The sequence below is a fragment of the Nipponia nippon genome, unplaced genomic scaffold, assembly GCF_047370975.1.
Source record: "Nipponia nippon isolate SJK-2023a ecotype South Korea unplaced genomic scaffold, ASM4737097v1 scaffold_31, whole genome shotgun sequence".
NCBI classification, from domain to species: domain Eukaryota; kingdom Metazoa; phylum Chordata; class Aves; order Pelecaniformes; family Threskiornithidae; genus Nipponia; species Nipponia nippon.
The window spans coordinates 1,792,317-1,805,684 of NW_028262349.1; the positions used below are offsets into that span (position 1 = coordinate 1,792,317).

Genomic DNA, 13,368 nt, shown 5'->3' on the forward strand with positions numbered 1-13,368 from the left:
CTTTCCTCTGCCAGACCTCACCGCGCACAGGCCACCGCACAGACCGCGTGCTCCCAGGAGCGGAGCTTGGCTGAGGTTGCGTGAAGGGACTGAGGGATGGAACACCCACAAGCAGCTCAATCCTTATCCAACTCATCTCTTGAAATAAAACCGATTTTCTCTCCAAGCTCTTTGCCCACACAAGTGCTGCTCCCCACCCCTAAGATCCCACAACTCCCCTGTGTGCTGAAGGTCAAACATCCAGTCACTTGTTGCAATAAATATTTATTTGGGCACTGACCATAGAAACTATTTTTGTAAGCCAGAGGACAGAAATAACAGATCTTCACTCTCAAGTCATTCATAGAAAGCTCTGAACACGCAAGAAGGCTCTGAGGATCAAACCTGACATCAGAACAGAGCTGGCCAAACTCTGGCCTCAGCTGCTCTGGGATTTTAAGTTCTGTTCTCCATAGGGAAACACAACTGTTTCTTAGGAGAGCTCAGCCCCCTCCAGCCTAACCAAAGGATGCAAATCTACCCAGGGAGGCCCAGAAACCTACAGAGCAGACCCAACTATAAACCACTCTGGTGAGTCTTGGATGGTAGAAGAAACAAGGCAATCCTGCTCCTGGGGTTCCTCTTCTGTGCCAGAAACGGTCTTTGAAGTGACTGATCATCTGGGAGAAGACCCCCCAGCAGCCCCGGTCTCCAAACCACGACTGCTACCCCTGCGGAGAGCAGCCCAGGGCTGGAGTCTGAGCCAGGGCAGACCATCGCAGGCAAGAGCATCACTGAGATGTATAAAGCAGAATTACCCCAAGACCCCAGGACCAGCCACACAATACAACCTCCCCACGTGCTCCAGGAATTTTCCTCTTGGAAAACTCTGGGCTATGGCACAGACAGGGGCTGAGCTCATTTTGTCACAGTATTTTTAGACTCTGGCTCGGGAGAATCTGTTGATATAAACAAGCGTGAGTGGCAATCGCCAGCCCTTGAAAGGGAAAGAGCAATGACTGAATGAAGGGGGAAGAGAGAGAGGATCTTTATTTCCCTTCACGTCACCAAGAATTCAGGTCTGGCCCCTCCTTTGCTGGAAGAAGGAAACATGCTCTTGAAAGACACTCTTCCAGGAGACCGATCCAGCCTGCCAGAAACGGCCCAAGCCAGCAGCATTGTGCAGGAAGGAAAAATAACAGAGATGGTTTATCAAAATGTCCCCTCTCCCCTCGCCCACCTCCCCCGTACTCTCCAACACTGATTTCAGGTCAGAAGTGTCCACATTAAACCGTGTTAGATCCCAGTATTCCCAAAGCAGCAGCAACGTCAGGGCAGGCCAAGCCAAGCGAGTCAGGCCAGAGGATGTTACTTCTCTTGCGTAGCGTGCAGTTTGCTCCGCCGCTCCATCTTCTTCTGCAGTTTCCTCTTCAGCTGCAGTTGCTTTTTCTTCTGCAGTGTCTGCTGGACCTTCTCACGGCATTGCTTGTTTTTCTTCTTGATCTTGGCTAGCTCTGCCTTCCTTTTTGCCTCCAGATCTGGATCCTGCAATGGCAAATGCCAGCACACTAGTGACACGCCCAGGGACAGCACTAGCCCCTTTGCCTTTCCTAGGTGCCCACGCTGCCTTCTAGCCCGTGACTGAGTAGGCTGCAGAAGTCAGACACGACCCCAACGGCTTTTTTAATATCAGTCACCCTTTAAGATAAAACTTCACCACCCTGAAGGGGAGTGAAGCGGACACCCCACAGCAGTGAGGGAGGAACTGTCGTTCCTTTTCCACATCGATGGCGTTATACCAGCTACTGATCAAAGTAGTTTATAGAGCAGCAACTCTCACCTTCCCTTCGAGGATCATTTGTTTCCGCTTATTTATTTCTTTCTTCTCATCAAAATCCATTCCTTCCAGTTTCTGTCAAAGCAAAAATCCAGCAGGGCAATCAGTAACCAAGCACTAAATCTGACATGGAGAAAAGCAGTGGAGCTCTGAAGGGTCAGCAGAACCTCACCAGCACGCACACGTTTGGTAGCCTGCAGACCTTCCCCCCAGAGTACCAGCCTCAACACTCAGCAGCACAAAACAGGCTGCAAAAATGTGCAATAATAGAGAAACCCTAGGGAAGATAACTAAAACGACTGTCCCCACACACAGGTCTATGTGCTTCCGCTAGAAAAAGGAACAAAAGTTCTTATTTATGTGCTCAAGAGCAAAGCTGCGTATCCAGAGCCGCACGTTAGACTGCAACAAATCTCCCGGTTACACCCAGCTGCCCAAGATTTCCAGTCCTCGGAACAAAGGGGCTTCAGGTTTGCACACTTACTATTTCACATTCCCTCCTGGTGACGTTCACTTGGGTGAGGATGTCAAGCACCAACTGCTCCTCCACAGAGAACTCCTGCAGCTTCAGTTCTAAATCAGGGCGAGACATTTACACACCACGGTTGGTCAAAAAGTCCACGGGCAGATTCTCAACTAGTAACAAACCCAATATAGTTCCACTGGTGATCAGTGGAATTGTTACCATATGCTATGATCTTCAGGCCTGCAGCAAAGGATTAAATCCTCCCCTCTGCCTACAGTTCCCCATAGCATAAGATGTTGCATTTATTAGGTTTACTTCCTAAAAAAAAAAAAAAAAGATTAAGTCTGAACCTATGCAAAGCAACCTGTCCACCTCAGCATACGCACTAGCAAGGAAGTAAGGAAGAAGCTGGCTGCTTTCATAAAGAGGTAATAGAGAGAAAGTTCAACACACTGGTTCTCCTCCACTAGAAACAGCAGGAAGACAAACACGTTCATGCCTGGCACACTCAAAAGAGCAGAATCAGAGCTGATGGAGATTCAAGTGCTCCTGCTCTTTCCCAAGCCTTAGCCACACAGGGACGAGAAACCATTTTTATGCTGATGTTCTGGGTCATACATTCTGCACTGATGAAATCGGTGCCGCAAGTACCACAAGCACAAAGGAACATACACGATCCCACATTTTAGCAGCGTTACTGGTGCTCTACTCACTGATTTCCTCCTCAATAGCATGTACGAGATGGATGTCGTACTGCGTCACCAGCGTAATAGCTATTCCTTTCCGACCTGGATGATGAAAACACAGTGATATATGGATCTTGACAGAGGGAGATGAAGCCTAACCCATGCCAAATTCCATCCATCCCCATGAGTCAGCCTAGCACGTTGTGGTGACAGGGTGCTCAGAGGGGTCTTTATTTGCTCTGAAAATTCACGTAACTATTGGTGCAGATCAGACACAAGTCAGGGTCAGCCACCGCTGCAATCTTAAGGCAGGATGCCCAGCCAGTGATCTGAGTAGATCTGGCGCTGACTGAAAAGACTGCACTGCAGCTGCTGTGAAGCCTCCTCGCACCCATTCAGGGCTCAGCCCCAGCACTGGGATCCCAGTTTTAGCCAGCAAACGGCACGCAGTTTTCCCTGCTCACCCGCACGGGCTGTCCGGCCAACCCGGTGAATGTAGATTTTTGGCAGGCCAGGAGTGTTGTGATTGATGACAACTTGTACTGTAGGAATGTCCAAACCTCTGGGATGCAGGGAAAGAGAACAGGGATTGAGAAACACTGTTTTAATATTTACACTGCTTTAATATACGCAGTTCAAGTTCCTGTCCTCTGCTTTCTCCAAGAGCCCCACATTCTCATGAAATAGTCGTTATTGGCTTGGGCTGATTCTAGGACAAACTCTCTCCTCATGCAGCTCTCCAGTAGTCACAAAACGCAACGTCGCCTTGCAGCCTGCCGTTCCCTCCCAGACCCAGAGAATGCACTAAGCCTCATCGAAATCATTCTCCTGCTAGAACACAGACGCACCTGCTGCAGCGAAACAAGCCAGGATCACACACAAGTGGGCTCCAAAACACAGCTCAGAGATGTTCTACAACGGAAGTGAACAGCCCTGTCCTACCCAAGTGGGGGGAATTTAAAGCTCTCCCTTTGCTAAACCCAGCCTAATCTCCACAGTGGTTCTGCTGCTTAAAAAGCAGGCTTAAGACCCTTGGCAACAGAGACCGCATTTTTCCCTTACCTGGCAGCAACATCAGTGGCAATGAGAATCTTAAAGATGCTGGACTTGAACTTTGCTAAAGCTGCAAATCGTTGCCGCTGTAAAGAGAAAAGTCTGTGTGAGGGATGCTGTGATCCACCGGCGCTGTAGCACTTGGACAGGCGTCTGGCTCAGGGATGCAGCTGGAAGCATCCGTCCCCCCGATCTGTCCCGTCACTCACCTGTTTCATCATGGAATGCAGAGCTATAGAAGGAAAGTTGTATTTCCTAAGCATCATGTTCAGGACCTGGCAGTCCCTTGGAGGAAAAAAAAAAATAACCAGAATGTAACGGGGGAACGTAAAGCTGATGGATCAGGACAGAGCTGGGGTTCCTCACGCTACAATTACCACAGCGCAGTTCGTTACGGAAGCGCTCTGACAGAGGTAGGGAGCGGGACGCCCACTCCACACCTGCTCACCCCAGAGAGAGTGACTGGATTCCCACTTGCTCTCGGGGAATGTCACCAGCTCCACGGCTCAATCCCAGTCCCTTGAACCACCCGAAGGAAGAGGTCAGCCCAGGGGAGCAGACAGTGCTATCTGCCCCATCCCCTTCCCAGTATCCCTCAGCAGGAGGAAAGGAAGATGCAGGGAGGTAAAGCAGCTTGGCCTGCTGGCGTGCTACATTTCTGGTGGCCCTTCAGCCCCAGGCTGCTCAAAGGAAAAGGGGTTTCTCTACCAAATTTCAGAACAGACTAAGGAAGCAAATACTGTCCCAGCCTAACACCGAATGCAGGGGGAATCTGGAATCCGAACTAGAAATGTAAAGGCACCCCTGCATTAAGAGCAATCACGAGGAACAATGCCACTCACTTGCAGGTTTTGGTAAAGATAATAATAGACCAGTCTTTGTGCTCGTCCTGGAAGGTCTGGATTAAATGGACAAGGTACGCGTCCTTGACTGCTTCGGGTACAAGCAAGTAGCGCTGGTCCAATTCATCCACTGTCCGCACCCTATCGGGAGGGGAAGGCAAAGCACCAAGAAGCACCGGTTTGGCGAGTGAAGGTGGGACACAATCCCCGAATCAGCGGATGGTTGGGGTTGGAAGGGCCCTCTGGAGATCATCTAGTCCAGCCCCCCTGCTAAAGCAGGTTCACCTAGAGCAGGCTGCACAGGATCGCCTCCAGGCGGGTTTTGAATATCTCCAGAGAAGGAGACTCCACAGCCTCTCCGGGCCGCCTGTTCCAGCACTCGGTCACCCTCAAAGTAAAGAAGTTTTTCTGCATATTCAGCTGGAACTCCCTGTGTTTCAGTTTGTGCCCGTTGCTCCTTATCCCGTCGCTGGGCACCACTGAGAAGAGCCTGGCCCCATCCTCCTGACACCCGCCCTTAAGGTATTTGTAAATGTTAATAAGATCCCCTCTCCATCTCCTCCAGGCTAAACAGAGCCAGCTCTCTCCGCCCTTCCTCATAAGAGAGATGCTCCAGTCCCCTAATCGTCCTCGTAGCCCCCGCTGGCCTCTCTCCAGTAGTTCCTTGTCTTTCTTCAACTGGGGAGCCCAGAGCTGGACGCAGCACTCCAGAGGGGCCTCCCTCGGCCTGCTGGCCACACTCTTCCTAACGCACCCCAGGATACCATTGGCCTGCCTGGCCACAAGGGCACGTTGCCGGCTTGCAGTTAACCCGCTGTCCACCCAGCCGGTCAGCCCCTAACCTGTACTGGGGCGCGGGGTTACTCCTCCCTAGGTGCAAGACCCTGCCCTTGCCTTTCTTGAACCCCGTTAGGTTCCTCCCACCCAGCTCTCCGGCCTGTCCAGGTCTCGCTGAACGGCAGCGCAGCCTTCTGGCGCATCAGCCGCTCCTCCCAGTTTTGTATCGCTGGCAAACTGGTGGGGGTATGCTCTGTCCCTTCATCCATTGATGAATAAATTGAACGAGACTGGACCCAGTACAGACCCCTGGGGAACACCGCTGGCCACAGGCCTCCAACTAGACTGTGGGCCTACACACGGGAGGGGAAAGACGGCGAGGAGACAAGATAACGGAGAGGAAATGGGATTCTTCATCGCTCAGCAGAGCGGATGAAGACTTACTCGGACACAGCCTCCCAGAAGAACGGTCTGTTCGCGGCCAGGCTCTTCAGCTCGTTCAGCGTATCGGTTAGCGTGGCGCTGAACAGCAGCGTTTGTCTGCGTGCTGGAACGGCCTCCAGAATCACCTCCAGGTCCGCCGTGAAGTCGGCGCAGCCCTGCTCCAACAACCGGTCAGCTTCGTCCAAAACCTGGGCGCAGCCAAAAATAAATGAGATCATCTGGATGCATACCCGCAAAGCTAAAAATCTTAAAAGCGTGAAAAAAAAAAAAACTGGAAAGCTACCTTACCAAGAACTTCAGTTTTTTAAGGCTGAAAGTGTTGGAACTGCGGAGGTGATCTGCCAGCCGGCCGGGCGTAGCGATGACAACGTGGGGTTTACGGGAGAGCTCCAGTGCCTGCGCCACCATGTCTGCAACAAGAACCACGGGGCCGAGTTACGGGCAGCTGAACACGGGCCCTAAAACCGTTTGGTCTGTGAGGGTAGAAAATATCACTCTCCTTATTTCCACCAGTCTCCGCCGCCTTGGGCGCTGGATACCAGCACAAAGGAAAGATACCGTGTGGAAAGCGAGCCTCCCCACGCGCCCTGCTCGTTCCCAGCCCAGCCATAGCGGGGCTGGAGCAGAAGGCCGCAGGCTCCGAGCCCCGGGGCCGCAGGGGAAGGGCGCGGGCTCCGAGCCCCGGGCAGCGACACTCACCCAGGCCGCCCACCACCACGCAGTCCTTCAGGCCGAGGGGCTTCCCCAGGACACGGAACTGCTCGGCGATCTGGTACGCCAGCTCCCTGCCAGGGAGGAGAGAGCTGAAGCGGGGCCGGCCGCCACGGCGGAGCCCGCCGGGACCGGCTCGCCCGGCCCGGGCCCTCCCGGGGCCGCTCCGTACCTGGTGGGCGTCAGCACCAGGCAGAAGATGCCGTAGGGGTCCTCGGAGAGCACCTGCAGCACGGGCAGCACGAAGGCCGCCGTCTTCCCGCTGCCCGTCTTGGCGCAGCCCATGCAGTCGCGACCTGCGAGGGAGGCGGAAGGAGGGGGAACCGTGAGCGGCCGTTAACAGCGGGGCGCGGCGCGGGACGGACGGCGGCCGCACTCACCCTGCAGCACGGCGGGGATGCAGGCGGCCTGCACGGGCGTGGGCCGGGTCAGCCCCACCTGCCGCGCCTGCTCCGCCAGCCACGGCGCCAGCCCCAGCGCCCGGAACTCCGCCATGGCCGCACCCGGCGCCACCGGGATCGCGTCACCGGGCGCGCCCGTCCCCCTCATTGGCTGCCTCGCTCCCAGCCTGCCTCGCTCGGCAGCCGCTTCCGGCGCTTTGCTGACGTTTCCGAATCTTTGCGTGCCTATTGGCTGGCGCCGGAGGTCTCCATGGAGACCGCGGCTCCCGGCAGCCGCCGGGGCTCAGCTGCTTCCGGAGACGTGTCTGAGGCGGGGAAATGGCGTCCGGGGCGGGTGCGGGCTCCGCTGCTCAGGGCGGCGACGCCGACGAGCTCTTCGACGTGAAGAACAGCTTCTACATCGGGGCCTACCAGGCCGCCATCAACGAGGCGCAGCGGGTCAAGGTAGGGGCGGGCGGGCGGGCGGGCTGTCCTTTGGGCCGCGGGCCGGTGCCTCTTCCCGGGACCCGCTCCCCTCGGCCGCCCCGGCGCCTAAAGGGGCGAGCATGGGGCTGCCCTTCGTCCCTGCCCGCCTCGTCCCAGGCTGTTTTCGGTGCTCCCCACCTCCCTGCTTTAGCAGGGGGAGGAAGGGGGCTCCCGTGGGCCCCGGGAATGCGTGTGTGTGGGGGTCGTTTCTCTGGGGGACTCTCGTGTGCGGGGCTGGGCCGTTGCGGGGCCGGGTTACGGCTGTGCGGGTTGCTGAGAGAGGTTCTTGTTTCCCGTTCCCCCCTTCAGCCGTCTACTCCAGAGAAGGAAGTGGAGCGGGACGTTTTCTTATTCCGAGCCTACATCGCCCAGGTGAGGTCGCAAGCGTTGTGTTCGCAGCAGCATAACCTGAGCGGGGGTCGGGGAGGCTGTGCGTGACGTACGGCCTTGCGCAGTTTGGTGATAATCCCTCCTGCAGCGCTGGGGCGCAGCGCGTCCCCCAGAAGTAACGCGATTGTGAACGCCGTGTGTTGTCGGCGGGGTCAGGATGAGCTGATGAGACCTCTTGGAGAGGTACTTTTTTATCTTTAAAATGGTGCGTGGCGGCAGCCCTCAGTTGTGAAGTTTGGCTGTGTTTCTGGAGCATGATGGGAGACCTGAGGTAGAAATTTGCTGTTATTTGTGGTTGTTGTTGTAAAAAAGGTTTTAGAAAGTAAACAATTATTTCCTATATTCTTAAAAATGAGTAAATTATAGATTCTTCTTCTTTGCCTTCAACAGAGAAAATACGGTGTTGTCCTGGATGAAATTAAAGCCAGCGCTAGTCCTGAGCTGCAGGCGGTGAGGATGTTTGCGGAATATCTTTCAAATGAGCATCAGAGGTAAGTCTGATAGTAAGTTGGAAGTCAAGCCCTGTCTAACAGGGAACATGTTTCCATATAGAAGCTTTCTTGTGGGAGTGTGGTCTTTATTGTGATTTTCTGTGGTTTTGCAGTGAATCTCAAAAAGGCAGAATCGTGGGGGGCAGGATCTTTTTGTCTTGCTTAGTAACGAAACATTCCCCGGTTCTCACCCTTGCTCTTCACAGGGATGCAATTGTTGCTGATTTGGACAAGAAAATGGCAAAAAGCGTTGATATAGCCAATACTACTTTCTTGCTGATGGCTGCTTCCATCTATTTCCACGACAAAAATCCTGATGCGGCTCTGCGTACTCTGCATCAAGGGGAGAGCTTGGAATGGTAAGCGTGCCTCACCCTGGCATCGCGGAGGTGTGCGCTAGCGAAGCCTTCCTCCTGTCTGGGGAGGGGCGCCGTGGAAATGGTCTGGCTTACCTCTAGACAGCTTTGAAACCATTGAGAAACTGCTTCGAGGTTTGCCTTCTAAGCAGTAAGTGATTTGGTGCTCACCCTATGACATCAAGTCTATTGCTCCCTTGTGAAGCTTAAGAACCTGATTTATTGATTCGTGTCTGTTCGGAATTGCTGAAATGAGCGTTATGTCAATACAGCGAGGGAGCACTTGGGAGCTAGGAGCAAGCTTCCCCGTTCCGGGTCCAGCTCCCAGAACCGCCTGTGCTGTTGGCTCCCCGCGGCAGGGAGGCTGGTCCCCGGGCGCTGGCCGCACGTCTCTGCCAAGCAGCAGGCTCCCCGGCAAAGCGCAGGGAGCCGTAAAGCCTGCAGCTGGGAAAATCACTCTGCTCTTGCTCGTTGCAGCATGGCCATGATGATCCAGATTCTTCTGAAGCTCGACAGGCTTGATCTGGCTCGGTAAGGTTGTGTCCCTTTGCTTCTTAACGGTGCTCTTGTGGGGTGGGATAAGAGAATTTTCATCACCAGCCTGCCCCGAGGTGCAGCGTTTTAACACCTGCAGCAGACAGAAGAACTCGTGTGTAGGCATGGGTGCGCTGCAAAAGGTTTTTATTCTTCAAGCTGCAAAAGCTGTGGCGATAATAGAGCTGGATACAGCTAAAGGAAGAGGTGAACTTCCAGGTTTAATCTTACCTTCAGCAGAATGTGGTTTGAATCTCTAGTCCTGGGTTTCTAACGTCCCGTGGGGAAGTAAAGCAGGGAGGTCTTTCACAGATTGTTTCAGAAAATACTAAGAGGTGTTTGTGCCGCGTTAGCAGCTTGCTGTGGCTGTTGTGCTATAGCCGTGGAAGAACCGAGAGAGGAAACGACAACCTTTGGTTTCTGTCTTAAAGAAGTGCAGAAGATGCCTTGTCTTTCTCTTACGTGATTCCCACTTTTGCTCCTGCAGCAAGGAACTCAAGAAGATGCAGGAGCAAGACGAGGATGCGACTCTTACTCAGCTGGCAACTGCCTGGGTGAACCTGGCCATAGTGAGTGGCGGCGGTGGGGATCCCTAGCCTACAACATCTGAGAAACACCACTCCGTATCTTGTTCCCGATTGCTCTTTTCACATCATGCTTTCAGAAAAGCATGCGGGTTTTTTGTTGGGTTTGTGGGGTTTTTTTTTCCCCCTTCCTTCAAGTACACAGAAAATATTGGTAGCCGGCTTCACAAACTAACTGGCTGTTTGGATTGTTGGCCTTTCATCTGTGCTCCGTAGCCTTCAGCTCACACAGGGAAGAGCTAAACCACGCTTAAGTAATTCACAAAATATTATAATATAAAATGGAAAGCTGCAGTGTTACTAGCAGCCAGGCCTTGCAATTAAACTCCAAGAAAAAAATGTAATTCTCTGCTTAGAGCAGACTGTTTTTAAGCGCGTTTGCGAATCAGACAAAAGCATACAAGGTTTGGTAGTCCAGATAATCAGGTGATTGGAAATAAGTAGTCTCCTAAAATTCAGTGAAGTCCAAGGTTATGCATGCAATAACCGGTTCTACTATTAAAACTTCTTTTTTTTTAGCGTTCACTTGGTTTTGTCATGAAATCTCTCATACGTAGCCCCTGCCTTACAATAGCCTGTGGCTCGGTTTTCCTTAGGATCTTAGTTTCCACAAGGGATCCCACCTCTAATTGGTGGAAGCTGCTCCATGCGGAACCTTTCTGAAGCTGGAATTTTTTGAAAAGCAAGGTGTCCGTACCTGCGTCTAATTATAAAAATATCATTTCATAATCCTTATTTCATAATCCATAATTACGTCAAACATCTGAAGTGGTTCTTCTGAAGTGGTTTTTTTTTTCTTTTTTTTAATGGAAACCTGGATCTTTTGATCATTTAAGTCATTCTTAATATTTTTGCATTTCTTTCATCTACGGTCTGACAGCGATCTGTTGTGGTACAGGAGATCACGTGAATGCCAACAGCTGGCAGCGTTGGTTCTTACACATTTTATACCTGTGCTTTATAACCCTAGAAATGAACTTTGTGCCTGGTCCTTCAACCACGGCAGGAACCTACAGGCTTCTTAGCAACGCGGAATGAAACTGTGGGTGTTTGTCTCCTCCCTTTGCAGGGCGGCGAGAAGTTACAAGATGCCTATTACATCTTCCAAGAGATGGCAGACAAATGCTCCTCCACCCTCCTCCTACTTAACGGACAAGCAGCCTGCTATATGGCTCAGGGCAAGTGGGACGACGCAGAGGGAGTACTTCAGGAGGCACTGGACAAGGTGCTTCTGGTTTTGCCAGGCAGATTTGCTCTCATGGGGATACAGAGTAAAACAGCAAGGACTTTCACTGTTAAACTTCATGAAAATACCAGGATATCGATCTATATCGCTAGGGGTGGTCACTGTTAATACCTCCCTTCTCTTCCACTTTGCCTTTTCCAGTAAAGCGAGCTATGGGTTTGGCAGAAGTTGTTCTTGCAGGACTGTGCTGGTTGTTACTTAGTCGCGGTAGAGGTAAGTCAGATAGATCGGGTGATTCTTCTTGTTTTCAGGACAGCGGCCATCCCGAGACCCTGATCAACTTCGTGGTCCTGTCACAGCACTTGGGCAAAGCACCCGAGGTGAGGCTTGGTTTATTGTACTCGGCGAGCAGATACGATCAGCCCGTTCCCGCTGCTGAGGGCAGGTCGGCTGTTCCTAGCGCACGTGGTAACTTTGCTTGGGTTTTGCAATCTCGTGTTCTCATCAGGATCGGCGCTAACAAAATAAAATAGTTCTGGGGTGCGGGGGGCTTGCATCTTCAATATTCAATAAAGTGTGTGTGGAAATACAGATGTCGTAGACAACGATAGACTCGAGAGGAAGGCCTGGGTGGAAAAAGAAATCTCTGGAGTTCTGACTTCAGTGCTCACTGATTGTTTTCTTGAACCCACTACTTAAGGTCTAATTTTTAAGTGCAAAGGTCTCACTGGGTTTAGCTGGGGCTGCTAACGTTCTGGACACTGAAAAAATCGTCTTTACTTGCTGCAAGCAAATACATTGAAATGTGATGTTTTAAACTCTTGGCTTCTCCTCATGTTATCTCAGTTTTTAAGTTTATCTATCTCATTCCACCAGGTTACGAATCGCTATTTGTCACAGTTGAAAGATGCGCATAAAAACCATCCATTCATAAAGGAGTATCAGGCAAAGGTACTAATTACTTTCTAAAATGAAATTGAACTTCTTGTGCCTCATACCAGTGTCTGATGGGGCGAGTGGCTGCTTCACCAGTGAACAGGACTGCAGTTCTGGGGGGCAGCTCCGTGCTCTTTCTCTGTCACATCACGTGCCAGCACATTTTCTAGCCCTTGTGAGAGATGTTGGGGAGCACAGGCCGGGTGTTAAACAAAGCAGTGAGGTACCCAAAGCTGGTAACATCTTGAAGGAGTAGCTCTGAGATTCTTAATCCGAGTCAGAAGTTTGTTACCATCAGACATTATGCTTCAATAGAGGAAACATCCTTCTGGAAGAGAGAATTTGGGGAGGGGGGAAGAAGGATAAAGGTAATAGCGATGGGAAAATGGAACAAATTGGGAAAAAAAGAGAACTGATACAGGTGATCTTGCTTCTTAGAAGTCCTTTTGCCTTAGTGAGCTGTGATAGTAGTGTTCCCTTCAGCTAATGCAGGTTTTATTAAATGTTCCGTAAAGTTCACGGTTTGTTCATTTTATTTTTGTGTCTGATTTGAAGGAGAATGACTTTGACCGGCTAGCCATGCAGTATGCCCCCAGCGCCTGAGGAGAGGGGAAGGAGGCCGCCGACCTGCTCTGTGGTACCTTGGGAACGGGGGTTGATGCTCAAAGCCTCTCTGGTAACACGGAAAAGTGCCCTCTGCAAGTCGGTCTGGCTTAACTCGCTGCGGCAGGGTCTTGCAATCCAGCAAGGCGGTGCCAAACCTGTAAATAACATACAGCTGCTCGAATTTGGTAGCTGAAAAGCCTGTGTTCTGGCTTACTTGGGTCCTGAGCTCTGTTTAAAATAGAGTGGGAATCAAGAGTATGCGACACTGTACCTTAAACATTCCTAATAAAGCCTTTCCTGGATCTGTGTGCCCCTTAATTTCAGGAATTCGGGTAATTCCACTCTGGGACTGAGCCCCGTCGTCTGTACTAAGGGTACTCTGTGGGAAGAGTATGAAGGTGAATTTTAAGCATCTGCGTTCAGTACACGGATGAATCCCGAGTTCTGGATCTTCTTCCAGTCTGACTGATGACTCTTCCTTTAACCTCGGCATCCTCTGGAAGAAGGATGTGCAGCTGTAGGGGTTACTGCTGGTGAGAGGGAAAGCTTCCCCAAAATAAAAATAATCCGATTGTAATAGGCTCAGCCTTAATCTTAAGTTGGTAAAACGCGGTAGCTCACGTC

The 13,368-nt window shown here is 51.7% G+C and overlaps 2 protein-coding genes across 3 annotated transcripts; one reads left to right on the forward strand and one right to left on the reverse strand.

Annotated features, from left to right (window-relative positions):
- Window positions 1-244: 244 nt before the first annotated feature.
- Window positions 245-7,308, reverse strand: DDX49 (DEAD-box helicase 49). 2 transcript variants are annotated; one of them, XM_087769565.1, is made up of 13 exons: window positions 7,176-7,308; window positions 6,968-7,091; window positions 6,784-6,869; window positions 6,373-6,494; window positions 6,085-6,272; window positions 4,864-5,004; window positions 4,231-4,306; window positions 4,031-4,107; window positions 3,433-3,530; window positions 2,996-3,070; window positions 2,301-2,389; window positions 1,820-1,891; window positions 245-1,524 (listed from the first exon to the last, which is right to left on the reverse strand). In XM_087769565.1, exons 1-13 carry the CDS (start codon window positions 7,288-7,290, stop codon window positions 1,348-1,350), a joined length of 1,440 nt encoding a protein of 479 aa, XP_087625691.1. In that variant the 5' UTR covers window positions 7,291-7,308; the 3' UTR covers window positions 245-1,347. The 2 variants fall into 2 exon arrangements, with proteins under 2 accessions (XP_087625691.1, XP_087625692.1); XM_087769566.1 differs by lacking the exon at window positions 4,864-5,004.
- A 163-nt stretch (window positions 7,309-7,471) lies between these two features.
- Window positions 7,472-13,046, forward strand: COPE (coat protein complex I subunit epsilon). The gene is made up of 10 exons (XM_087769570.1): window positions 7,472-7,640; window positions 7,971-8,033; window positions 8,442-8,542; window positions 8,749-8,901; window positions 9,376-9,429; window positions 9,920-10,001; window positions 11,086-11,241; window positions 11,514-11,582; window positions 12,079-12,153; window positions 12,694-13,046. The coding sequence occupies exons 1-10, from the start codon at window positions 7,515-7,517 to the stop codon at window positions 12,739-12,741; spliced, it is 927 nt and encodes a 308-aa protein (XP_087625696.1). The 5' UTR covers window positions 7,472-7,514; the 3' UTR covers window positions 12,742-13,046.
- The last annotated feature ends 322 nt before the right edge of the window (window positions 13,047-13,368 follow it).